Raw genomic sequence first — 27,604 nt, forward strand, 5'->3', positions numbered from 1 at the left:
ATTTAAAAGTTATCGAAACAGTGTGATATCTAAGTGTGACCTTATTTGCTGGGGCAGCACTGGTTACTGTTTCTTCGTGTTTTGGTGTGGCTACATTGGTTCTTGCCTCGCAATTGTTTACAATTACTTTTTTGCGAATATTTGCGAATTCCTGCAATAAATAAATATGGTTGATGATCCCGAAAACTCAGTGGATAGAACCACGGACGATGGAGATGCCAACAAGCCGGAAAAGATGTTCACTTTGAAGAAATGGAATGCAGTTGCAATGTGGAGTTGGGATGTAGAATGCGATATTTGTGCCATTTGCCGCGTTCAAGTTATGGGTGAGTCTGTAATTACTAATTTTTAAACTTTAATCACTGCTAATAACGCTAAATATAGTCGGATATATGTGATAGGTTGCAGTTTCTTCTTGGGCAGCAGCTGCAACGATTTCAAGTCTTGCTAAATCCATAAAGACAAAGGGAAAGGCAGATAACAACAATCAGCAGTTTATACACTTTCAAAAAGTATTGCCACTTTTACCAGCGATTTGGCACTTCCACCATATAAATCAAAGATCTTCAAAATAATTCATTAATATATATATGTTGTCTGGGAACTTTACTTTTAAATCCAGGTCCAAAAGGTCGTTAACCTTTCCAATTACATATGTATGTGCCTGTAAAATTTGAGCAGAATTTAAATCAAGTCCAATCATAAATATATACATCACAGAGATCCATACTTAACCAATAAAACGAGTATCGTTTTTTTCTTCAATCGATCTTTAAACATCAAATGAATGATATATTTATACTAGTAATTAGAGTGAAAAGTTTGTTACACTGAAAGAGACAACTCCGACCTAAAAAGTATATACATTCTTGATCAGCATCACCAGGAGAGTCAATTGTAACGCTTCACTATAGTATCCATATAGAGTTATTTTCTTAAATCGGTCGTAAAATTTTAAATCAGATGAAAACAAGAAAGGAAAGCTAACTTCGGGCGGAGTTAATATATCCTTGCAGAATATTCTGTAAATTATATTCTTCAAAATTTTTCATATGATGCATTCTTAATATCCCAACTTCCTAACTTTAAAAACACCAAAGTTATGGCATTTCAAATCGTTCAGTTATATGGCAGCTATAAGATATAGTCGGCCGATCCTTATGAAATTTGGTAGGTCGGATTGATTGGCCAAAAATAAAACTCATAGAAAATCCAAACTTATGGATTTATATTTGGTTTGAGGCTGTTTCAGCGAAAGTCGCCAGCTCGAGTGCAAAACTGCAACAGCCAAACATGCGGCAGAAGTTGCAAGTTCAGCTGTCAGAGTTTACCTCTCAGCACACACACAATCTATTCCGATCCAATACAATCCGATCCATCTATCCATCCATCAGGCAGCTAACGATATTTTTAGTCCGGCCATAACTAAATGCGTTAATTTCAATTAAGGCAAAAGCGTCGACTCAGACTCAAATGCGGCGGCATCGTGCGAAAAAATAGCTCAAATGGCCCACACGCTCGTAGCTCAATCTGGAGGCCCCTTAAATTGCTCAACGAGTGCTTTATGGTCGCATTAATGCCATTCATAATCTCCGGACCCGGGAGGCGCCAACGAGCTTAACGAGCGGACAATACATGTCCTCCACCGCCCCTTGCTGGATTTCACTATGCCGCCCCAGAGGAGTGCACTCAGAAAAGTTTAGAACAAAAAATTTAAAACTAAAAACTAAAGTTCTTGATTTAATAATTTACTTTATAGAGAAGAACCACTACGGAAATTAAAAAAAAAATGATCCGAAAGAAAAAAAAAAAATTTTGAAGTGACTGGCAACGAATAGTCCGAGTTCAAACCCATTAGTTGAGGAATAATTGTAAAATATATTTGTTCCTTCTAATTTTGTATGATTTGTAATTAATTATGTTAATTATTTTCACTAGCTTTTAAAAACTTGTTGAAAGTTATTAGGAATTTGGAAAACACTTTTGAGTTCCACATTAAATATCGATTTGTAACCAAAAAGTCTTTCTCAAATCCAGAACATCTCCTAAATCCACTAATTCCCTACTACTAAATACGAAATTATTAAGATCATGATCGATGAGTGCGATGTCTTTTCTGTGAGTGCATGTGTGGCCGACCTACCTGAGTCCATATGAAGATGGGATTCGTGGTGGGGCGGTAGACCTCCAGCTTGGGCTTGCCATCCTCGGTTATCTGGCGCACGAAGGGCACCGCATGACGGATGTTCTCGCCACGTTTGTTGCCCATCTCGTCCATCTCGTACAGTCGGCGGCTGCGGGAGGAGAAAGTTGCAAAATGCGTGTCAGTTTTGTATTGGAAGGCTAACAGTTGCCTTTAGCTAACAGTCATTTATTGTCCGGCTCATTGCGTAGGCGCGTGTACGGCGGATTAGCCCGAGCCGGAGATACTATGTGATCGCTCAAAATAGTCCAAGCAGCGTGGGCATACCAATTTGTATGCCACTTGGAGTAAATTGATCAACGAAAGTGCGCAAATAGCTTGAGAGCAATCTAACTATTCAATTATACAGATTGTTGTCTGCACTATTTACTAATATTTGCTTATATCTATTTAAGCTTTTCAAATAACATAACATGTTTCTGTACTTAATTTAATTTCACTTCTGAATTTAATCAATGTTAAAAGTATAGATCCCAAGAGTAGAAATTGAATTGAATTCTATAAATCAATATAAAATAATTGAGGAACTAAATTCAAAAAGAAATTTCATAATAGCACGAGTGAATTAAATGTTTAAACATTTTAATCTGTTAACCATTTATTCCCGATTCCGTCATCAGCTCAAATAATGCATATTATTTACTTCACTTGAAGAGAGAAACTATTTCGCCATTATATTTATTTTAAAACTCAATTAAAAATTCTATAATCTGATTGAGTTACCAGTTTTAACTGACGCTATCAATGAAAATATTGAGTATGTTTTAAGCAACCACATAAATACTATAGTACATTCCTGACAAGTAAACAATTCCTGTAATCAAGCAGCCGCTGCACAGATGCTTCTTTCGCAATTGTTTATTCGATTTTGAATTCGCTTAATTGCCAACCGATAAGATTCGAACCTGAAACGATCCGATCCTCGGCGAAACCATGTAATGCTCTCCTTATCGAGGCGATTCGGTTGAGTGTCAGCAGTGCGATTTTAGCAATGATTGCCGGTGCAAAATCGAGCAAATGCGTTTCTATTTTTGCATTTCATGTGCCTCTGGAATGGCCATCTAGTCGATTGGCCATCTAGACATTCAATATATATATGTATATTTAGACCCCAGTGCGGGGACATATTCGGAATGAAACTCACGTATCTGAGGCGCTGACATTGTTCGAACTGTAAACCGCATTCTGAAGGTCGTATGCAAAGCGATTTTTCCGCTCATTTTTAGCGATTTTTTCGACGAAAGTAAACGTAACTTTGGATTTGGTTTGATTTGTATTTTAAATTAGTCTACATATAGATACACTTACAGCTTAGGTATAGTACAATATATATTCGATATATAGCCAATTGGTGTATTTTTCAGGGAGATTTGGGTCTTTTTTGGGTTTTACTTTTCGCTACAACTAACTACGATTCATGTCATTTTTTTACACCGATAAATTCACGCAACATTCATAAAAAAATGTCAACAAATTAGTGCTAAAAATCATAATTTACATAATAAAACTATGCACTTAAGGATTATAAATAATAATAACAATTATGCGTGTAGAAAGGAAATTCTTTTGCTAAGCATTACAAGTTAGCTAGGACTAACAATATCAGAGCGCCTGGATGGGTTCCTTGAAGTATTCCTTTTGTTTTTTGCTCATGTCAGGATCACCCACTGCGTTTACACACACGCGTTTCTTAAGCACTAAAGGCACTAGTCTAGTATTTGGTTTGATCGCATATTCAGATCCTTGGCAACACGCCGTTTACATGTTGAAGGACAATGGCTTGATGTTGGCCACCGAGGACATGCGGCGCACACGGCCCATCATCTTTCGCTCGATGTCCTCCAGGGTTTTGCCCTGCGTTTCGGGCACGTAGAATATCACAAAGAACAGGCCGACGAAGCAGATGGAACCGAACAGCCAGAAGGCTCCATGGGCGCCCAAGGCAACTGTACATAAAAATTAAAACACAATTATTAAACAGCCCTTTTTTTTTACGTGTAGTAAGCAGTACTCACCAGTGAGGTCCGCGAAGGTCTTGGTCACCACAAACGTGCAGCTCCAGTTGAAAGCCGTGGCCACCGAGGCCGCAGATCCGCGAATCTTGGCCGGCAGAATCTCGCCCATCATCAGCCACGGAATGGGTCCGAAACCCAGAGAGAATCCGAGGATGTAGATGACGAAACAGCTCAAAGGCAGCCAGCCCAGATGGCTCACATCCGGACCATGGGCCTTGCAGTAGAAGAAGGCACCCAAAACGGCCAGGGTCAGGATCATGGCAATGTTGGACACATACAGAAGAATCTAAAGAAGAGATAAAAACAATTAGGTAACAAAGGGATGTCATATTTTGAGAGCTTGAAAACCCACCTTTCTGCCCGCCCGATCAATCAGCAGAATGCCAATAAAGGTGGCCAAGAAGTTAACCACACCGACGATGATCGTGCAGACATTGCCGTCGATGGTGGAGCCCGCGTCCTTGAAGATCTGCACCGTATAGAAGATCACCGCATTGATACCGCTCAACTGTTGGAAGAACATCAGGCCCAAGGAAATGGACAGAGGCTTCAGATTGTTGCGTTTGAGCAGCTCCAACATGGTGTTCTGCGTGGCCTGACGATCGGAATCGGCCTGGGATCGCATCAAGCCCTTCAGTTCCGGCTCCACATCCGCCGCCTTGCCGCGCAGCCAGGTCAAAGCCTTCCTGGCACGCTCCTCTCGTCCACGGCTCACAAACCAGCGCGGCGTTTCCGGGATCAGGAACATTAGCACCAGGAAAGGCACTGGTAGAGCTGCTCCCAAGAAGGCCAGCATCGACCAGTCCATAAAGGTGCCGGCCACAAAGCATAGGAGAATGCCTATGTTACCAAAAGCCGTCGGCAGCAGACCCAAAGTACCGCGCACTTCCGGCTGCACAGTTTCACCCAGGTAAACGGGCAGTGATAACGAGGCAATGCCCACACAGAATCCAGCCAGGAATCGACCACACAGCACCATCGCCACATTCACCGCACAGGCAATCAGCAGCGAGGATACAATAAAAGGCACTGCGGTGGCCAGGATGGTGTTTCGTCTGCCAAGATACTCAATTAGAGGTCCTCCAGCTATGCCACCTGCCAATCCAGCCAACGGCATTATGCCACCCACCCAGGAACCCTGCAATTAGAAGAGAATTTCGAGAGATTACTTAGGATTCAGTTTAGAAAATTAACTCATTAATGCACTACAAATCTTTAAAATTTGCAATTCCTTGGGAATTTGATTAAAATTAAAGGAATTTTCAGTCTTCAATTTAGAAAAAAAAAAAAAAATTTTATTCTGGTAGTTAATCTGTTTTTTCACTCATTTCTTTAGATTGGATATTTCTGCACTAAGAAGCTCTAAAATAATTTATTTTATTTGATTTCAATAAATATAAAAATAATATTCTTATTGATTACAAATTCTGAAGAAATTCTAGTTGATAACTCTGAAAACGTTTGGAATTACATATATTATTTATTTGGGTATTGCAAATTTTAAATGAACAATAATAGTTTTTTCATAGTTATTTTTCCAGTTTTCAATCTGCAGTTTTACATTTTCTTGTGAAATGCTTTAAGAACTCAACATTTTTCTACGAATTAGATTATCTTTGTGTACTGTACTTACAGCTTCCTTGGTGACCTCAAACGAGGTGATATTCCTATCGGTCATCGACACAAGAGCAGGAGAAGTATAGGCGCTGACAAATCCGACCACTAGGGAGCCCAACGAAACGCTCAAAGCGGCCAGGACCTGGAAATATACAAGATTATGATTTCGATTAGTAAGGGCTAAAGTTTTCGGAGGAGGAATTTGATGGGATTTTATGTGATGTATTGTGGACAGGCACCTGGGAGAAGGTACAAATGGCCTTGGGCTCCTCCACGGGAACGGAGAAGGACACATGGGTGTCCGCTCGCATTAGGATCTTCATTCCGCAGCTTTTTCTCTATCTGCGATTTCGAATTAAAACCGTTTTTGGTTGGCAACAAGGTTGCGGATTTAGCTGATTTAGCTTTGGCTGGCTGCCTTTCACTTTGCTCCTTGGAATTGGGAATGCTTTCGGCGCGTTCGCTCGTCAAAACTCAACTGAAACTTGTCATTTTGCCCGAGTGCAACGGCAGTTGCATTTTCGCTAGTTTTTAGTTTTTGAGAACAGTTTTTGCCGTGATTTTACTAGGCTCAGGCACGTACACGAAGCCACCGAGTGCTGATCGATATCGCTTATGTGAGAGAGATTCTGTTCCCAAGCGTTCGATCAAGACCCAGCTTATCAGTTTGTTTTTCCTTCGACAAAGACAAAGGCAAAGGCGTTACGCCGGATTTCGAAAAGCGGTTTGAGGCTGTTTCAGCGAAAGTCGCCAGCTCGAGTGCAAAACTGCAACTGCCAAACATGCGGCAGAAGTTGCAAGTTCAGCTGTCAGAGTTTACCTCTCAGCACACACACAATCTATTCCGATCCAATACAATCCGATCCATCCATCCATCCATCAGGCAGTTAGCGATATTTTTAGTCCGGCCATAACTAAATGCGTTAATTTCAATTAAGGCAAAAGCGTCGACTCAGACTCAAATGCGGCGGCATCGTGCGAAAAAATAGCTCAAATGGCCCACACGCTCGTAGCTCAATCTGGAGGCCCCTTAAATTGCTCAACGAGTGCTTTATGGTCGCATTAATGCCATTCATAATCTCGGGACCCGGGAGGCGCCAACGAGCTTAACGAGCGGACAATACATGTCCTCCACCGCCCCTTGCTGGATTTCACTATGCCGCCCCAGAGGAGTACACTTAGAAATGTTTAGAACAAACAATTTAAAACTAAAAACTAAAGTTCTTGATTTGAAAAATGTTGATTATGTTCTTTATAGAGAAAAACAACTCTGAAATTTTTAAAAGAAAATGATCAGGATAAAAAGAAAACAATTTTTAGGTGATGTAGTCAATTAGGCAACGAATAGGCCGAGTTCAAACCCACTAGTTGAGGAATAATTTGTTCCTTCTAACTTTGTATGATTTCTAGTTAATTTCATTCATTATTTTCACCACCTTGTTTGAAAGTCTTTGGGAATTTGGGAAACACTTTTGAGTTTCACTTAAAATTTATTTGATATTTGTAACCAATAAGTCTTTCTCAAATCCAGAACATCTCCTAAATCCTCTAAATCCCTACTACTAAATACGAAATTATTAAGATTATGATCGATGAAGCGATGTTTTTTCTGTGAGTGCATGAGTGGCCGACCTACCTGAGTCCATATGAAGATGGGATTCGTGGTGGGGCGGTAGACCTCCAGCTTGGGCTTGCCATCCTCGGTTATCTGGCGCACGAAGGGCACCGCATGACGGATGTTCTCGCCACGTTTGTTGCCCATCTCGTCCATCTCGTACAGTCGGCGGCTGCGGGAGGAGAAAGTTGCAAAATGCGTGTCAGTTTTGTATTGGAAGGCTAACAGTTGCCTGTAGCTAACAGTCATTTATTGTCCGGCTCATTGCGTAGGCGCGTGTACGGCGGATTAGCCCGAGCCGGAGATACTATGGGATCGCTCAAAATAGTCCAAGCAGCGTGGGCATACCAATTTGTATGCCACTTGGATTAAATTGATCAACGAAAGTGCGCAAATAGCTTGAGAGCAATCTTGGAAATGCGAAGAGCTAACTATTCAATTATACAGATTGTTGTCCGCACTATTTACTACGGTTTTATTTTGACGTGTGTACCATTTAATTATTTGTTTATTTTGAACACTGTTTGCAAGTCATAGTAGACTTGGGACCTACTTTTGTTATCAATTCTTTGAAATAACTACCGTAATTTGGTGATTCATGATCTGATTTCAAAGGCAGGTTTTTTATTTTTAGTGTTTCACTTTCATTTTCATGTTTCTTTTAAATTAATGTAATCTTATGCTTTTAAAACTATGTTGTATAATTCTTTTGATATATAATATATTTGATAACATTTCTTGGAATTTAATGGAAAGAACTTATCAGTTCCTGGAAATATTTGATTAATGACACCTTTTCTATGTCATAAATACTATATATGATAGCGCAAATCGTTAACTGATACGCTGATATCCAAAGTATTTATTACTTTAGAAATATATATCTCTTTATTTTACTTTCTTTTGAGATTTCATTTGATTTTTTAAATATATGTAGTTGCCAAGGCCCCCGTTGCGTTAATGTTAATTTCATTTAATTTTTGCTATATTCAAAGTCCATTTAAAGATAACCCTCGGCTTTGACCTATCGGGGATTTCCAACTCAGTGCTATTTGTCTACTTTTGGGGACGGACTCATGGGATTTTAAGAATAATATAATTAATGCCACTCACCTTTTGCGGGAGTCTGTGCTGATGGAACGCTGCTGCTGGAAGTGCTGACGTGACGTTAAGAAGTCCTCGTCGCTTTCGCTCTCCAGATCCTTGAGATCGATGATCACCGGCTTGGTGATGTCCTTGGGCCGATGAATCAACCTTTTGTGTTCGGGGTCGTCGCCTTCTTCGTCACTGTCGGTACTCGAACCCTGCAGAACCTTATCGAGCTTGAAGGTGACGCGTGGATCCAAACTCTGGTGCTTGCGTCCCTGGAACTCCCGACGTGTCTTGTGGAACTCCTCCTCCGAGGACGACTCCTTCAGTAGATCTTGCAAAAAGCGTGTACCCTTGACGTCCAAGGAGACGTGTTTCTTGGCCTGAAACTGCCGGCGATTGTCGTTGGCCAATATGTGCTTGAGGTCCTTTAAGATACCCTTGTGATCGACGCTCGTGGCCTTCTGTTGCTGGAAACCAGATCTCTTCTCCTCGAAACTGTCCTCGTCACTGCTCTCCGCTGCTTTGGTATTGGTATTGCTGTTTCCGGTATCCCTTCGCTCGAAGGACACTCTTGATCCCTTCAAGCTCTGCTTGCTGCGCTGCAGATCGTCACCTTGGGCACCTCTCTGCTGGCGATCGCGATGTTCACGGATCTCCAAGGATGTGGGCGGTGGTGGCAGAGGAGTTAATTCCAAACTACCACTGGCGCGCAGGGGAGTCCTTTGTTGCTGCTGTGTGGGTGGCTCGTTGATGTCGACGTCATCCAATAATGGGCGAAACGATAGCGGTGGTTCGTCCTCCAGCAAACGCTGTGTCCTTACCGTCTGCGGATGCCTTTGAGGTGATACTTGGGGGAAGGGGAACGGATCCTCGGGGAGAATTGTGTCCAAACTGGTGGCTGTATTCGAGGTGGACAGATTGCTCTCCACGCGATGATAGCCCAGCTCGTCCTGTGAATCGAATCGAATTGAATCGACAGACGGTCGCGAATTAATTAAATCGAATCATAAAGCGTGGCATTCCTATAAAGCCCAGCCCATCTTCCCTGACAAGAATCCGCTGTGAACCGCCCGAAATCATTGCGATTAAGTCGCGAGATCTGTTCTTGAACACCAATCCCAAAAGGTTGCAAGAGGTCCAGCATTATCGGTCATGTGCGCACTAGATGCTGCTTCTATAATTCTTGTTTTCGGCACTCAGCGAATTGTTTAATAAGTATGTATAACACATCACAACAATTAGTGTTCATTGTTTTACTTTTTATTGGCTGTACTTTTTAATTTCTTCCGGAAATAAACAACTTATAGTCATCAAAAGTTCAGAAAGACAATAAATTTTTTATATTTATTTGATGAAATGTTTTTAATGCATATTTAAATATTGTTTGATTGATTGATTTGCATCAGCTTATATTGTTGAAAAGAAATTTGAATATTTAAAAATTTCGAATTTTGGTTAATAATACATGTTTTAGTAAATGCAATTATTAAAAAAACAAAAAAAAATTTTAATTTAGGATATAAAAAATATCTACTTGATGATTTTTAAAACTTTCAAGCCTTTCTCACTTTCTATTCATTTTAGATTACCCATAGATTGGGGTTCGGGTTTCAGGCTTGTTGATTACCCCAATATAAATGTTATTGAGATACTTACACCTACTCGGGCTAGTTTTTCCTTGAGCTTGCCCATGGCGCTACTCAGCGGTTGATGACCGCCGCCTCCGCCGCCGGCTCCTCTATTGTCTCGTCCACTCATCTTATCAGCTCTATGGCTCTATAGGTGAACTTGAACTAGTGATTTGCTAGGGTTTTCCTTGAGGAAGTTTGTTGTTGTCACAGACTTTCACTTGTTTTGGTGTCTTCCACTTGGCGAAGTAATCAATGGGTTATCCTCTTGATTAATGCGACTTCTTTTGTCTTTGCTGTAACGAAAGAGAAAATCAAAAAGAGTTAAAAAAGTTAAATAATACTACTTTATATTTTCGGTTCAGCTATCAGTTGTATGTTAAGCACTTTCCTATTTTCGGATGTCTATCAATAACTCTTACAATATTGATAATGTTGCTCACCAATAGCTTCCCACTTTAGTTTTTTGTTATCAATAGTTTTAATTGGTTGATGTCTGGCAAAATTGCATTGCTTTTATAATTTTGTTTGATAATTATCGCCCACTTCAAATGCATAGATATAGCGCAACTATCTATAGTATTATTGTGTATTAATTGAAATGGTGTGATGTTTGAAAATTGCACAAACTGAATAAATAAGTTTGGTATTATAAAAGAATTACAGTATTACAGATAGCTTGTCTACTTAAAATCGTCTGATGTCTGAGCTGTTATCGCTAAGAATATATGGGTTGGCTTTTAGATAACGCTCGAGCCCCTTAGCACCCAACACACCCACTTTTTTATATCGGGTGTCCTTGATTTCCACATGTGACCAACTTTATAGCCACAATGGAGGCGGTGTTTTCCTCAACATATAGTTGTTTTTATTTACTTTTCTCACAAATTTTGTATGTGGGGGCTGATTTTCCCGGCAACGTGAAATTTATTTATGGCCTTTTAGATTTGGCATGCGGAGGTTTGTTAAAAAATATAAATGGAATACCTATTTCAAAAATTTTCCACCCACTTTTCTTTGTACATATATTAGCTGATTAATGACCACATCGCGGAAAAAAAGGAAAATATTGAAATATTTTTTATTTATTTGATTTCGGCAAGTTTTTAGCTGTCGTTTCTTTTTATTTGTTTTGACCATTGACTTTGCGTCATGTGATGCCAAACAAAATGTGTGGGCGCCATGACGTCGACGATTGTCTCTGTTTCTTTTGCTACCGCTTTTTCGCCCGCCACTCCCCCTTTCATTTTCATTCTCTCGGTGGAAAAGTGGGTGTCAGTTTTTTTTTGCGATTCTATTCTTTATTTGGAATTCCCTGCAAATATCAGCAGGCGTGACATAACGCTAGGTCTATCTCCCACCCGAAACTTTAATTGAAGGTACTGGGAAAAATATTAAGAATAATTAACATCATTTCCAAACATTTTTTTATAAATAATAGTTTTAAAAAAATTATTAATGCCATTCACAAAGATTTTTGTATGTGCCAAATTTGATGCACTTATTATTTGTACTATTTAGTTATATATCTGGTAACACGTATAAACACCAAATTAATTTAACGATTTTAGTTAATTGTGTAAACATTATATTTTTTCTGTATAATTTTTCTAGGTTTCGATTGTGTTATCTATAAAAACTGTATTTATTTTAGCAAAAAAAAAATATGAGAAATATGAAACATTTCTTATGAAATGTGAATACTCAGAAATATAAAAATTCTGTGTGGGTTTTCCTCTATAATTAGTTAATTTTAATGGGCAAACTAATAATATTTCGCCGCATGACGACTTTTTAGTTATCCATTAATTAATTCATTACCGTGTTGCGCTTTTCTTTTCGCGAGTCTAAAACGCAATTGCAACGGCTGTGTTTATATGCAAATTCTTTCGCGAAAGGCGCTAAAAGTTGCCATTGACCTTGAGGAGGCGTGTGTGGGCGGGTGGGCGTTTAATGACACATATTTTTGGGGGCCTGCGGGCGAAGAGATCGCAGCACGTTTCTTTTGCGCGGGCGCTCTTAAGACTGGCTTAAGCCAAAGCGCTCTTTAACCAGCTGTGTCGTTCTCTTAACAAAATCGACTCACGTGCCGAATGAACCCCGTTCTCTCACACACACACATCCAAACCTACAACCTACACAGGTGAAAAGCCTACGTCAACAGTGCAACGTTGCGATTTTGTATTTTGTATTTATTATTCGTCATGATCTTGCGGGCAATTTTATTTTTATAAAACGTTTTTCATGCTGACAGCAGATTAACAAGACCGTAATCGAAATTACAATTAACAAAAGGCAGCCGCCAGACGAGTATTATAAGTAAATTCGCTTCAATTAGCGCAAAAGAACGCCCACGCAGTCGAATTTGAAATTGCAATTTTTTTTTCGAACTTTGTTTTCACTTTTTGCGCGCCACACAGAAATTCACAATCGAAAATTAGCAGGAGATAAAAACCAAGTGTTCTTGTCTAAATTTAAGAATTTTCACGGTCGCCACTCTCCCAAAAGTTGTTTCTCGACTTTTCTTATTTCCTCGAAAATTGCATTTTACCCTTGGCAAAATAGTTTTTGTCATTTCTTTTTCGTTTGTTGCTGCTCTTTTACAACAATTTTTCGCACATTACGTAAAATAGTTTGCAGACCACAGGCAGGTTCATTAAAATTTGGTTCATAAATATTTCTTAGTTTGACGTAGTAGGCAAAAAATGCGCATAAATTGGCAAGTTTTTTATATGCCAGACAGCCTAGAGACTGTGCTTATTTTATTTTATTTTTGTATAGTTTGTTAAAAATTTCTTGAGTAACACGATAAAGTGGCGACCGGAACTGCTCGGAAACTAAAACTATAAATAAACCAACTGGAATGTAACACTGTGTTTTGGTCTTTTTCGCTTTTAGTTTTTAGATAAAATTTGCGGCGATTTTTATGGTCTCTTTACCTTTGGAACAAACTACTAAATGTGATATCCACTATTGTGGCACTGAAGTTCGAGATTCGAATGCGCAACGTTTATATAGCGCACACCGATTTCGTGGGGGAAGAAGAAGAGACATTCGCTCGAGCTTTTTGTTGTTTCCCCAACGGTAAAACAGGCACTCTCTTTGGGTCTCTCGCTCTTTTTGTCGTTTGTATGGGTGAGTGTTGGGGAGAGAGTTGGTTGTTAAAAGAGAAAGAGAGCCATCGAACGAAGGTCGAAAAGAAGGCATGAATGAATGGGGCCTGTCTGTGTTTGCGTGTGTGTGTGGGACGCCTCCTAGTTGTAGGTGTCTCAATTGTAGTTGTTGCTCCTGCAATTTGGAGGCTGCGAGAGAGGATGACGCGTGTTCTTGAAGAGAAGTCGCAACTCGCGACCCAGTGGCACCATCCAAAACCCATTTTTATACCCTTTTCGAGGAGAGGCCCTCCTGGCTTGGCCAACATCCTTAAAGCTAATGTGGACATGTAAACAAAATTAAAATACTTTAAAGAAGTTTTAAGCGCCAAAAAGTGTGCAATAATTTGTAAAACCCCATTTGAACACTTAATTTGTGTCATTGCATAGGATCCCTTACATTCTTATTTCTACGACAAAACTTTTAATTAAAAAAACATTTTTTTAAAATTTTGTTGTTATCAAAGTAATAAATTACTAAATAAAAAAAAATTGTATAATATATATATATATATATAAATCACGTTCTGTCACGAATAATAACATTAATCGATTTCATGGATTTATTAATAATTCTTCCTGTAAAATACAAAACTGTTTAAGATCTCTAATTCCATTCACTATTTTTCTTATCCCTATGACCAAATAATATAGTTATTCGGTTTAAAAAGATTTTGGTCTTAATAATGGTGTCCGTGTATAGTTTAATCACCTTTCTTATCAAAATTTACACAAATAACTTTCAAGTTTTTTTTCCTTTTAATCAAATAAAATTCTGATTATTAAATCTACAAAAAAAATTCGGCCAGAAGATATTTTGTATTTAAGTTCGTTTAATGGATAATGATGATAAGAGTATAATTTTTTGAAAAAAAAACAAAGTAATAGGATAAGTGTTATGTCGGTGTTCTCGCATTTTCTTAATAGTTTATATTTTTATTGATTTGTTTTGGCCGCTACGTGGTTATAGTTATGGTTATGTTATGCTCAATGACCAATTGGCCATTGCGGCCTGGATGCTGAGAGTTCCTCGGTGGCATTGTGTGAGTGCTTGCCAATTGATTTTTATTTACACACATATTTTCAATTGATTGTTATTAAATTGACTTTGAGGCGCGTGCAAATTTCTGGAAGCCTTGGGGAACATTTGCGTGTGGCTCCTTGTCCGCTATCCGCTGTCAATATCAATTCACTCACTTTAGTTTTTCGGGGGCCTGACGCAAGTGCAACCAAAACAAACAATGATGGATGATGCGATGTTGTATGGGGGGAAATAAGCATTAGGCAAATAATTAACCAGGACAAGTGCGTCGTGTCTCTGCGGCGAGCTCTCGATTATTTATTATTATTTTATTGATTTATTTATTTTCATTTCGGTTTAAAATGACAAACGCGCCTCCAAAAATCGCGGGGGGCTCGTCTCTCTATTTCATAACATGGCATAAACATTACGCGCAATGAGACGACACAATTTCTAGGTACCAGGCACGCCAGCCGGTTTCATTTTATTTGCAGATACAGATACGACTAAAAACAAAACAGATACGGACGCATTGCTCGAAACTGGCGGTCACAAGAGGTCACCATGACCAACAGAAATACCTAGAATTTGTATTTCAACAGTATGATTTATTAACTTACCAACCAAATAATCTGTCGATCGGTTTAACATCAGTTAATAGAGATTAACTTTCATTTTATTTGCGACGATTACGGGTATGTTGATTGTTTCTATTTCTCAAACGTCTTTCCGCTGCATATTTTTTCTGTAATCCCACAATAAAGAAAAGAGGATTTTCTGTAGGCAACATTTTTATGTGAACTTTAATCTTTATTAAACAATAAATAACTTATACTTTTTCCTCGCCAAGGTTATAAATCTAAATTAAGAATTATAACATTATCAGTGTACCCGTTATTACTCACGCGTTAGATTATATTTTAAATCAAACGCATTACCTAGCATTAAAAAACAGATATCATTATTATCAGAAAATAGGCCTCCAAATTCGTAAACTTTAAGACAAGCCTCTGCTTTGTAATCGGGACCCCCTGTTAATCTGCGCCTCTGATTAAATATTTTGTACAATTAACGGAAAGTTTTTTGATCACGATTTTTTGTAGCACGCGTACGATATTTCGGCATTTCCATTTCCATCGACCGTCATTTGCCCTCGAGTCGAAGTTTCGATCGGTTCACATTGGATCGGCAATCTGTTGTTTTTGGCATGACTCAAGGCTCAGCCGGTATCGAGCAAAAGTAATGACACAAACAATAGTTAAGGCTCACAAATTTTGATGGATTTGGTCGTTTCTCGATCTGTACGGGAAGGTCGAAAAAACCGAGAAGCAAAAAATGTTTGAATACAAAACTTGATTGACAGGAATCGAGAGAGGGAGTGAAAGATCTTTGGAGAGGGCAAAAAAGAGAGAAAATGAGCTGGCGAAATAGGAATTTAAAGTGGTTGAAAAAAACGAAAGTGCATTGAACTTCGAAATAATTGCACAAAAGAGGAGTACTGAAGGTTTGAATTTAAAACAGCACTAAAAAAAACGGATTGAACCTTAAAAAAAAAAATATTTTAAAAATCGATTCCTTATTTTAAAAAAGAGTATTCAAATAATTAATATAACCATTCCGGACACTAATTAACTTACGAAAAATAATCTGTTAATACACCTCTCGAAATTCCACAATGATATTTGTTTTTTTTGGTGATATTATCCATGAGGACGGCTCTTTTTAGATGATTCATTATAGCATAATGAGGTGTTAATATCTACAGGGTTTTCGCATTCAAGGCTTTTAACTTATCTTTCGGAAGATAGGCCTATCAGTTCTGTTTCCCAGCACATGACGTAATTGGCACGGAGCTTGCACGTAATTACCGAACTGTACTCGCAAATCACAGACCCACTTCCTATTTTATCTATTTTTAGTAGCTTCACCAGTGTAAAAAATAAGCGAAAACCACAACAGAAAAGCCGAGACAAGCGCAGAAAAATGCCAAAAGAGACGAGCCCCCAGCTGCACGTATTCACTAGAAGGAGAGGAGCATATATATATGTATGAAAAGAGATGGGGCTATAAAGCCATGCAAGGAGGAGGAGGGGTAGGAAAGAAGGTGGAGCACCTGGCAACAGCACGACCAAAAAAAGAGAAGCCCAAAGAGAGTGCATCAACCTATGAAATTTGTGAGGTGGCGCAGGCGCGCGATTCAAAAGCTGATGCAATTGCGCATTTATTGCATCAGACTTTTCCAATGAGGGTCCACTGTAAAAATAAAAATATAACAAACTGTTGTACGTGAGCGGAAATTTTCCAGGCGCTAATTAAAGAACTTCGACCAAGTCAAATTGAAACAAATGGCAAAAAGCATTAAATGCTTATTTATCTAATTGGTGTTGGAGTCACATCAATTTCAGCGAAAAGGAAGAGAGTGGGTAAAAGAGAGCTCGCCTTATGTGATCTCTTTTGTGTCTCTTTTCTTTTTTTGGCATCTAAAATTAGCGCTAAGATATCAAAATATGTAAACCAAAATGAGACCAATAAGTTAAGTTAAGCATGTGATGCCACCCTCTCGCTCTTTCCCTTATTTTATTCGTCACGCGCCCACCCAAAAAAGTATTTTGTTTTTATATATACACAGAAAAAAATAATCTATTTAACGATTTTTGATTTTATTTAACAAATTTATTAATGTCAGATTTATTTGGGATATCATTCAATTTGTATATTACAAATATATAAAAACTTAACCATTTGTTACAGATTTAGATAGAAAAATTGGCTTAATATAATTAATTTAATTAATTTTATGCTTTTCTCTATTATGTTAGACTTACAAATTCATTATATTTAAACTTTTGTTATCAGACGCAATGAAATTGAAATGAAAAATTGTTATATCTATTCCACATGCGCATTTAGATTCCATGGCGACCTGTTTTTTCTGTGCATATATCAACTATACTTTTCTTACATATATATTTAGCTGAATTTTTATTCGAGTGTCTGTGTGTGCGTGGTGACGTTGCTGCTTTTGGCAAACCAGACGAGCCTCCAACTAATACTACGAACATACCCAGCAAACACACACACGCAAAATTAAGCTCCACATGGTAACTTTGCTCTACTGGCTCCAATCAGACTTTGACTTGCAATTCCCCATTTGATTTGCTGATTAGATTCGATTATGACGATCATTTTGGTTTGTCAGCATTTTTACAATTGCATTGGCACATGTACTTTAAACTTAGTCCAAGTCGTTAATCCATCCAACAATAGATCGACCGATCGCTGCCCCCAAAGCAAAAGCTCTCGCGCTCTCCCAAAATAAAAAAGCTTTGTTCGCCAACTAATCATTAGAATTTGACTTTTGTTTTCTATTTATACACGGCTAATTTTTTTAATGGGAAGTGCTTACCTAGTACAACAGCTAACACGTGTGCACATGAGACCTGTTTTAGTTGTATACGGAAAAAAATTTAATAGTATCTCCCAGCTCTGATTATTTTTTAGTTATAAACATATTATTGCTTAATAAATTTAAAATCTTAATTTTTTTATTCCTATTTCTATAACTAAATAAACTATATACACTATTTTACTTATTTATGGTCTATTATATAGTATAACTCTAATGATATAGGAATATAGGAATTCTTAATTAAAGAAATATATAATATCAGGAAAAAGAAAGCTACCATATAAGAATTATCCACTATTCAAAAACGCTCAGAACATATGAACATTTCTACTTGAAAAATGGATCCACTAATATCCGGTGCAATATGATATTTTTTCCGTGTACTGACAGATATAGAGTGAGACAGCGAGAGGTACTCAGACATCCAGGTAATTAAGGTGAGCTAAATGGCAAGACCAGTGCCCTTCAACCAAGGTCAAAGTCGCACTGTCCGTCCGTCTGTCTATCTGAATGTCTGTCACCAACCGCCAGTGACCAGTTCAAAGTTGCAAAGTTGCGTCAGATCGCTAATAGAAATTCCAACTCTACATATATACACTATATCCACGAGATATGTAGATACATATGTATATGTAGGAATAAACCCACACAGAAAACGACGATCGGCGGCGTCTGGCTTGACTAGTTAGTCATACAGTTTTAGTCTGGCAGCGGGTATGCAAAGATTAAAATACTTAACAGAGTCTGGTTTTGGCGGCTTTAATTGATGCCGTTTATTTATAAATAATCCCATGAATATTTCACATTCGTTAGAGGGCAAAACAATATATATGCATACGTTCCATTTGGCAATACTAAAAAGGGGGGTAGAGGGTAGATCAACTATCGTACGATAGTCTGCTCTACTGGCACTAATCAAACTGTTTTCAAAGTGTTAATTAACTGTCGTATGCAAAAAAGGTTTTTCTGGAAGTTTACTCACATTCATCTATTAAGCACCAAACATTCCAAAGCATATCTATTTCTCATAAAAGTCAATAATTGAAGCACAAAAATGTCAATAGAACCTTTTATTGTGCAAATTAAACAATAATAAGGGCACATTATGTGCTAAGTAATAAATAGTAGCCTCGACTTACGTGCAAAAATGTTCAACGCGTTGTAAATAATTTCGATATCGTTTGTTTTCAAAATAAAAGCAAAAACAAATGCAATACCAAAGTCTATGGACTAAATCAGAATCCCCTCGAGAACCCGCCACGTGGCCAGTTTGAAGTTGCACTCCGACAGCGGGAAGAACATGGCCTCGGTGGCGCAGTTGGCAGCGCGTAAGTCTCATAATCTTAAGGTCGTGAGTTCGAGCCTCACCCGGGGCATGTAACTTTTTTTCCTTTTTTTTTATCTAAAATTTTTAATTTCTTTTCTTTGTTTACAACAAATTTATCTATAAATATTTTGAAGCCAAACATTGAAAGTATAAAACCAATAGTGTCATCTAAATATTTTTACTATATTAGGAACATTTTTGGAGCATTTATCTTTTACTTAGTTTTTTCCATTTATATTAATAATTCGGAAATAACCATTTTTTCTCAGTTTAACTATTTTGTAATATGAATTCTCTCTATTTGATCTTATTTGTAACAACTTTTTTATTTGGTTTAAATATTTTCACCAAACCCAGAGTGTGCAACTTAATTTATTTATTTTTCATTTTTTTTTATTTTGTTTAAATATTTTGAATGCGTGCAAAGCCTCTGAGAATCCCTTAATAAAATACGACTGCACTTAAATAATCCGTCACAAAATTACGTTGGCGTGCGGCCGGGATTATTACGGTTACAAAAGGCGATCCGGTAATTCAGTTACAGTTATCGTAAACTGGGTAATTACACGGCCATTACGGATGACATTAGATTCTTCCAGCTGGCAACGAGATCGAGACAAAGCAAATATTGTAAAACCCGTCCACGGGTGCTGCAATGATCAGCTCGGAGCGAAAAGACCCCGGACTGAACCCGGGATGATGGGAGATGTCAATATTTACCAAAAGTCCACACCCACGTCTGAATGTCACGCGGCTGTCTGTGGGTTAAGGCTGTTCTAACCAGATATTTGCCATAGGTCGGAGTTTAAGAATCTGCGAATTTTTTGCTGGGGAAACCCCTGCTTATCATCCGTATGCTTTTCGAAAGTGCCGAAAGTTCAAGCACCCCGCCTCAAAAATAAAAAAAGGTTTTTCAGAAGTTGAAATTACAATATTTAGAACAATTAAAAAAAAACTGTGGGATATAAACTATTTTTTTTTGACTTCGTTTATTTCCAGTGCAGTTCCTAATTTCGCGGAACTACAGCTGTACAGGATTAGATTTCAAACCCTCGGCTGTTTTGAATCGGCTGTTCCTTTCATATGACACCTTTTTGCACCTGTCTGAGACGCATGGCTTATGTAAAGCGTGCCAAAAAGCCAAAGCAAGGTCAGCAAGATCCGGTATTATTATGTTGGCTTATAAAGACAAATATACTGATAACGGGAGACAATGCAAGAGATCTGTTATAAACAGATGTTTGGGAGTGCGAGTACCAATTTTAAGGCTAGTGGAAAATTTCATGGAAAATTACCAGTGGCATTCACTCACAGCGGCAAGACCAAATGCAGGAGTACAGAGATTTCAAAAAAATTCCTCTGAAACAAAAACGAAAATCAAAATTTTCCATTCACCGACTTGCAAGTGATCTTTCAATGTGTGAGCGAGTGAGAAAGTGTCTCTGCCTCACAATACGAAATACTTCTCTTAATTTTGAGAAACCCCCACTGAGAAACCTCCATCCACCCATCGATTCGGTTCTTCGGTGATCGCCATAAATTTCAAGTTTGCACCGTATTCGCCTCGTTCTCCGATCTCTGCACATGTGATCGGTCATGTACGAATGATATCTGTATGTATATAGTATCTGAATGTGCCAGATATTGCCCACTCGTAAGTGGAACAAGCCAGAAAATGCTACGCTGCGTCTTTTCATTTGGTATCTGTGCAATTTTGTCGACTATATGCAATGCAGAAAGGTTCTCGAAATTTTTCTTAGCGGTTCGGGCTTTTTGGTTTCAGAATTCTCTACTTGGATGACCTTGAAAATGTTGCAATAAGTTCTATACAAATCTGAAAAGTAAAATAATAAATAATACAACTTCCATTAAAACATCATATGCTTGACTTTGAGAATTCTACTGAGAGTTAAATATTTTAAGGAAGTAATAAGCGAATCGTAAAGTTTATGAATAAGTTATTTGTCATCAAGTGATTGAGACTAAATCGTAGAATCTATTTGTCTATCCAATCAAAGATCACTTACTAATTGCCTGATCTTAGAACTATAACAAAATATTTATCTTCACTTTTGTAGTAATCTTCCAAGGCATTATCCCCTTGCTCTCAGCTTGTTTATTTATTCTAAATGCCTGAATTATTTTACTCACCGCCCGAACACTCTGCAAAAATTAACATTTGTCTACTAACATTCGCACCTTCAATTCGGTCACATGTGCGACTTTCCACGAAACGATATGGCAATGTGATCTAGCTGAAGATATAGCTGAAAACATCACCCGCACAACAAAGTTTCCACGGGGCAAGTGGATATTTCCATTATTTATTTATTTGACAGTCTTGTTTATATTATGAAAACTTCTCAAAACGGTATTTGTAATTGTGACAGAATTATATACATATATATCCTATTACTCAGAAGTAAAGTTCATGATAAAAACAGAAATATTCTTAATAAAAATTCTTATTCAACAATATTATTTATGGCTTGATCTCAAATTTATTTCAAAAGTTATGAAAAGCAGTATACAAATTGCTGATCCTAAAGCAAGTGCAATGATGTTTTTATTTCTGGTAAGGTATGGGATGCACTTAAGAGAAAATGTTTTGCTGCAAATCAAGAGCGAAACACTTAAAGAGCAGAGAACGAAGAGCAAGTTTGGGGGCACGTTCGTCGGTTGATTTTCATTTTTTTATTGTTATCGTATTTTTTGTTGCTGTTGTTTTGTTTGCTGGCTGCTGGGCGACAGGCCCCCGTGCATGACGTCACGTAAGCGAGACCGTTACAACAAATGCAAAACGAGTTGGGCGGTGGGGAAAGAGATGGAATAGTCTGAACGAAAGAGATAGCAGTACATGCAACGTGACACGCGCAACGAATCACAATTAAATAAAAAAAATAATATGAATAATAGAGTCGAGCATGTGACCAATTTGTCGGTAAATCGAGCGAATGCATCGATAAGGCGTAGATATTGAGACCCCGATAAAATAGCCATCGAGGTGTCGAAAACCCGGGTCGCAAGTGCGAAAATTCTCGAGCACTTGCTATATGCCACGAATTAAAGGCTATATTTAGGCCCGATCCCAGACGGATTCGCCGCTAGTGCAGTTGCCAACCTTGAACTTATACTTGCATAACGGCCAGACATATTGCATTTGCATATGCACTCGATTAAATCCAATTCCGATTCCGATCCGGTCCGATTCACCCAACTATATAGTCGGCGATCGGCTGGTCAGGTGCAGCAAACTGGAATTTTTAATCACTCGGCGGCTGTCGACTTGTATCGGCAGACCTGAACTCGAAGCAGTTACGATATTGTCAGGTATGTCGAACAGGTTTGCCGGCCATTCCATTGCCATACTTTACAGATAATGGGGTATATGGGTTATGCAGACGTTTATACAAATCTCTAGAAATCTTAAACTTTTAAAATAGTTATCCAGAAGTAAGTTGTAATAAATATAACTTCGTCTTTTCTTCTCTATCCAAAGGACTTCCCAACGCAAAATACCGATGCGAAATCGTAGCATACTTTTAGGCACATTTTTAGATGATTTAAACCTTTAGAGATTTCTATAAGATTTTTATTATTTTACAACAGAATAAAAGCTAAAGTGTACATATATAGAAACTTGAATTTCAGGCAACTGATTTATTATAAACCCGAAAAATATATATATTTTCTTCGAGCTTCCTAATGCTAACTATAAATATCAAAGATCAGGTGAATCTAGGGTAAATACAAAACTTGCTGTCGCAATAAGTTGCCTGAATGCCCTGCAATATTGTTGCATTCTTGGGCAAACATTATTATAGAGTGCCCTACGATCACTTGACTTAGGGAGCACAGGTAGCCAGACGATCAGCTTCCGACTGGCAAAGTCAGGTGAGCTTGGCTCAAATCGGCTGATGTGGGCACGTCATTGTCACGTTTCGTTTGTCTGCGATCTGACGGCAAGTACATATTGTGCAATTAACTCGTTTCGAGCTCAACTGTCGATTTGCCTAATGCATATGCATAGACCAATAAACGGAGTCAAATACCGATTCGCCCGACTTGATTTTCAGATTCTCAGACGAACCCCTCCCTTTTTCCAGCCCTGCTAAACGATCAATCGCAATTGAACTCGAAATGTACTATATAGATTGAAGAGCCGAGAACTTCGCAGATTTTCAATGACGCAGTTCGGTTCGGTGCGCATATTTTTCCACTAACTATACCGTGGGTATATTTCATATCGTTCTACCTAAATGAATCAATTTGCCTTATTGGTATTTATTTAAATGGAAACTGCCTCCGGACGGTGTTTTGATTGATTATGTATGAGCTGAGATAAAAAAAATGTAATTTTCACCGCCTGGGACACTTTATTTTTTCCACTGTGCCCGGGCCGAGCCCTCTAAAAAATTTTCCATTGCCTGTAATTGTTTATTGACTTGATTGACTTTAACTTGCCACACAGACTTTTATTACTGCTAGGAAATCAAATCGTTGGTGTATGTAAATTGAAAATAGAGATGCCATTTTATTGGCATGTATTTGGAAGCTTTTAATTTACGCAATCTAGGGCGCTTTGAAAAAAAACAAGGAACATGTTTGTGTCGCCAAGTTTTACTCGATTTTCTCGAAAAACACCTGTGTCAATGTGCGAGCGATGCCGTATGCATAAAAGGTGAAATCCAAGCGGTAGGTTCCAGCAGGTACTGGCATATTGATCTTAGTTAAATCCAGGGCGAACTTATCCACCGTCATGTGGTTCTGCAAAAATATAAGACAGGCGGTAAAAAAGTATTCAAAATTATATGAGTAATATTATTTATTAAAAAATATACCTAATCCGCTTAACGAATACCGGAAGTGCGTCCAAAATACATTTATTGGGCTTTTAATTTCTTCCAACCGAATTTTTTGGACTTTCGGTTGCAATTCGGATTGATTAATAATATTTAACTCACCTCTTTCCAAGGACAAGAATGATTAAAATTACTATGCTGCCGAATGGCACCGAAAATGAAGCGTTCAAAGGTTAATTCGTAATTACTACTGGACATCAGCTTGCAGAAATCAAAGAGCACATTGTACATAAATGGACGATAGCCATCCCGCCTTTGAAAGCATTGTAGTCTGGCGGTCAAATTACGGATAGGAAGCTGCAACAATCTGACCTTCAGAGAAAGTTCCACATGATTTCTGCGCACAACTTTTAAATTACAGTATTCGTATTTAGTAAAACCACGAGAAGTAGGTAGATCCATGCACTTGACATTAGTGAATTTCAAAAAGCGAGTGCCCTATAAGAGATTAAGGAATTAACTTAAGATCATTTAACCACATATATTACCATTGAATTCTGGAGTAAAGCGGCCAAGAAAATGCAACATTGAAGTGTATTCGACATAGTGAATAAATGAAACAATGGCATTTGTTTCAGGCAACAAAACCATTAATAATTATCAAAATATTATCGTTAACGCAACATTAGCTTTTGACAGATACTATATCAATTATTTATAAATTTAAAATCAATTAAATAAACATTTACCATAAACAACGCCATTTTGTTTAACTAAAGTAAACCCCTTACTAGTTCAAAGACCCAAGAAAAGAACAGTGAAGCAGTTTTTGCGGATAGAACGCATTTAAGCCCCGATTAGAGCCCTAGTTCGTGACCAATGGCTATTGACTTCTACTTCAATTACACAAAATCATGAAATTCTTGGAAGTATGTTAACAATTTCCTGTTGTCATGATCGTTTTTCGCTTACCCCAAAAGTGCTAAATCCAGGGGAAATTGTAAGGCGATTTTCACACCAAAAAAAAACATAATTCCTTGACTCACGCGGGGTGTACAATTCGCTTGTTCTTTTAATTTTTTTCTTAGCTATATTTATCGTTGTTTTTACTTTTCCCCGGCTCAGCAGAATTTGCAATGCAACGGCAGCCAAAGCGGCGTATACGTGATGCCTCACAAGCCGTCCGGCGACGACGCATTTACCTTACCTGCTTGTTCTGTTGATTGTCATTTTCGAAGGTGTATTGTAAATTTCTGCCGACGAGCTCATATTTCGAAATGTCAACACCAACACCTGCACCAGGTATCCCAAGCGGCTCAGGTGATGCCCGTTACACGGCAAAAAAAATGAGTGATGATTTGGGCATTTAATCACTAACATATTATTTTATTACTTATTCATATTAGCTATATTTTTAAAGAATAATAATAATACTATGCGTCATCAGCAATTAAGCTTTTTATAGATCTTAAATTGGTTTTATTTAAACTTCCAATAAAAATATTTTTCATACCAAATATTTTTTAAGTCTATATGGATACATTTGAAAACATGCAATATTCGAATATTCTTGTTTCTGATTATGTAATTATCAAATTCACATAGAAAAACTTACAATTCTCGCTCTGTACATATAATGAGCCACTGATTGAACCATTTTTGCATTGACTTGTCGAATTTCGGAGGCGGTTCTGAGAAAATTGTTTATCGCCAGTGAAAAACGATGCGTTCCAATTTGGGCCGACCAGTACAGTGACCTCTCCCACGAACAACAACCGAAATAAAATCGGGGTAAAGGCTCGCTGAATTGTGATTTACTTTGCACTTATTTTTTATGTGACCACCTTTTGTTGAATGAACGTTTTTGCCGATTTTGGTGTGAATATTTTCTGAATGAAGGCATTTCCGCTGGTGAAGAACATTAATATCGAATAACTGCAATCGGAGGACATTGTCAATAGCATTTGACCATAATCAATTCACAGGAAATGCTGCTGGTGTCACAGATTTATTTGCGTCACGGGCACGGAGATTTAAAACCGTTGCAATTTTCAGCTAATTGTGGCTCAATGTCGCAAGTGACGCGTTTTGCCAAGAGCACTTGTGAGATCACTTTTTGCACTTTTGTCCGTAAAGTTCTATTTTTAAAGTGTCTTTTAAGTCACTTGACCTTTTCACCCCTTCTCGTTGATTCAATTAAAACGATTTCCATAATACCTAGCGCTAGAGGAAAAATGAGCTGTCACCTGATGATGCACCAATCAAAATATGATTTTTTTATCACTTAAGATATTTAAAGATGTTTCTATAAAAAACCTACTTAACCGACTTAATTTTAACATTTAAAAATAAACAAATACTACTAATAACATTAGTAGAGTAAGCCGAAATCGTTTCAAGTCTAATCCCTTCTAATTTATACATTCCAATGATAAACTAATTATAAGCTGAAATAAAATCACTCAAAGAATTTATTTGTTCTTAAAATTATATTTTTGTATCTGTTAATGCCCAATTATTGATTGTTGCTTCATTATTTTTTCCAGATTCCTGCCTTCGTTGCCAGGCTGACAACAAGCGGGATGTAATGGGTCGCCAGGATTGTGTGGTGGTTTGGGGCGAGTGCAACCACTCGTTCCACCATTGTTGCATGTCCTTGTGGGTCAAGCAGAACAACCGCTGCCCGTTGTGCCAGCAAGAGTGGTCCATCCAGCGCATGGGCAAATAAATCTCTCCACCTGAATTTACTTTATGCTGTATTTAAAAAATAATAAATAAATAAAAAAGAGTAAAAAAAAATGTACATGCCCCGGGTGAGGCTCGAACTCACGACCTTAAGATTATGAGACTTACGCGCTGCCAACTGCGCCACCGAGGCTATGTTTGGCAATCGGCTAACAAGCAGCTCAACCTCCAAACGTTCTACATCGAGAACAGAAGTTGTTCTAAATTCTTAAATGATGCTCATATGGATTAATATTTAAATAATATGTACTTAGTAAATATTTAAAGACTCTCGAGAACTGTTTTGCAGCCGTAAAAACTCCCCTTATCTTGTATGAGTCATTTGAAAGCCGTCCACCACCTGTCCCTTTGGCGCAGAGGATAGCGCGTTGGACTTCTAATCCAAAGGTCGCGGGTTCGATCCCCGCAAGGGATGAAACTTTACAAGTTCATGTAATTTTTTTGGCGTATCTTTTTTTTTATTGATAACTTTCCTATACAGATAACTACTCAAGGTTGCTAATACCACTAGTTCTTAGGCTGCAGCGAGGGTGAAAGATTGCGTTCAAGTACAGGACTACTGAGTCGTAATTTCTCCACATTGGCGGCATTCGAGTTCAAACTTTCTTCGGTCAAGCGTTTGGCGCGTAACTCTTGTATGGATGCTGTGGGGGCATTACAAATATTTATTTTTATATTAACTAGAAAGTTCGGTTCGAAAACTTACGACTGTATGGGGTGTATTTATCGGATAGCCAACTCTCCAGATTATAACCAATGAAACCAACCACGCCTGCAATTGGTAATGTGACGAACACAGCATTGCGCTTAAGGAGAGCCATTACAATAGGCCACATCTTGTTTTCAGTCTTTGTTTTTGGTAGATTTAAAGCAATTTACTAGGAATAACACGAAATAAGCGGCGTGCAGAATTACAAAATCAGAAACAGCTGATGGGGCTGCCAGATCGTTAAAAAATAGTTCAAGAACCAGTTCAAA

General features: G+C 38.0%; 5 protein-coding genes and 3 non-coding genes across 11 annotated transcripts; 3 read left to right on the forward strand and 5 right to left on the reverse strand.

The window, feature by feature from the left end:
- Positions 1–63: 63 nt before the first annotated feature.
- LOC108038129 (RING-box protein 2) lies at positions 64–27,062 on the forward strand. Of its 2 annotated transcripts, none has more exons than XM_044462018.1 (2): positions 64–326; positions 26,428–27,062. In XM_044462018.1, exons 1-2 carry the CDS (start codon positions 167–169, stop codon positions 26,607–26,609), a joined length of 342 nt encoding a protein of 113 aa, XP_044317953.1. In that variant the 5' UTR covers positions 64–166; the 3' UTR covers positions 26,610–27,062. The 2 variants fall into 2 exon arrangements, with proteins under 2 accessions (XP_044317953.1, XP_016970340.1); XM_017114851.1 differs by lacking the exon at positions 26,428–27,062 and adding an exon at positions 385–496.
- On the reverse strand, positions 557–2,380 carry LOC108038130 (facilitated trehalose transporter Tret1-like). Of its 2 annotated transcripts, XM_017114853.2 has the most exons (3): positions 2,366–2,380; positions 2,144–2,294; positions 557–664 (listed from the first exon to the last, which is right to left on the reverse strand). In XM_017114853.2, the coding sequence occupies exons 2-3, from the start codon at positions 2,276–2,278 to the stop codon at positions 557–559; spliced, it is 243 nt and encodes an 80-aa protein (XP_016970342.1). In that variant the 5' UTR covers positions 2,279–2,294; positions 2,366–2,380. The 2 variants fall into 2 exon arrangements, with proteins under 2 accessions (XP_016970342.1, XP_016970341.1); XM_017114852.2 differs by lacking the exon at positions 2,366–2,380 and having other exon boundaries at positions 2,144–2,323.
- LOC108043882 (facilitated trehalose transporter Tret1) lies at positions 3,458–13,161 on the reverse strand. Of its 2 annotated transcripts, XM_044462017.1 has the most exons (8): positions 13,110–13,161; positions 10,199–10,466; positions 8,564–9,492; positions 7,472–7,622; positions 5,852–5,977; positions 4,571–5,356; positions 4,219–4,504; positions 3,458–4,149 (listed from the first exon to the last, which is right to left on the reverse strand). In XM_044462017.1, the coding sequence occupies exons 2-8, from the start codon at positions 10,298–10,300 to the stop codon at positions 3,962–3,964; spliced, it is 2,568 nt and encodes an 855-aa protein (XP_044317952.1). In that variant the 5' UTR covers positions 10,301–10,466; positions 13,110–13,161; the 3' UTR covers positions 3,458–3,961. The 2 variants fall into 2 exon arrangements, with proteins under 2 accessions (XP_044317952.1, XP_016970334.1); XM_017114845.2 differs by lacking the exons at positions 7,472–7,622; positions 8,564–9,492; positions 10,199–10,466; positions 13,110–13,161 and adding an exon at positions 6,075–6,323.
- Positions 19,056–19,128, forward strand: Trnam-cau. The gene has a single exon. It is a non-coding gene; the product is annotated as a tRNA-Met (tRNA).
- Positions 23,525–25,546, reverse strand: LOC108037749. Its single transcript, XM_017114399.1, has 4 exons — positions 25,513–25,546; positions 24,854–25,083; positions 24,044–24,379; positions 23,525–23,846 (listed from the first exon to the last, which is right to left on the reverse strand). The coding sequence occupies exons 1-4, from the start codon at positions 25,544–25,546 to the stop codon at positions 23,700–23,702; spliced, it is 747 nt and encodes a 248-aa protein (XP_016969888.1). The 3' UTR covers positions 23,525–23,699.
- Positions 26,687–26,759, reverse strand: Trnam-cau. The gene has a single exon. It is a non-coding gene; the product is annotated as a tRNA-Met (tRNA).
- On the forward strand, positions 26,969–27,041 carry Trnar-ucu. The gene has a single exon. It is a non-coding gene; the product is annotated as a tRNA-Arg (tRNA).
- LOC108037752 (small integral membrane protein 12-A) lies at positions 27,054–27,563 on the reverse strand. The gene is made up of 2 exons (XM_017114401.2): positions 27,333–27,563; positions 27,054–27,270 (listed from the first exon to the last, which is right to left on the reverse strand). The coding sequence occupies exons 1-2, from the start codon at positions 27,460–27,462 to the stop codon at positions 27,134–27,136; spliced, it is 267 nt and encodes an 88-aa protein (XP_016969890.1). The 5' UTR covers positions 27,463–27,563; the 3' UTR covers positions 27,054–27,133.
- Between the last annotated feature and the right edge of the window lie 41 nt (positions 27,564–27,604).

This window comes from Drosophila rhopaloa, unplaced genomic scaffold (assembly GCF_018152115.1).
Source record: "Drosophila rhopaloa isolate 14029-0021.01 unplaced genomic scaffold, ASM1815211v1 contig_115, whole genome shotgun sequence".
In the NCBI taxonomy this organism is placed as follows: domain Eukaryota; kingdom Metazoa; phylum Arthropoda; class Insecta; order Diptera; family Drosophilidae; genus Drosophila; species Drosophila rhopaloa.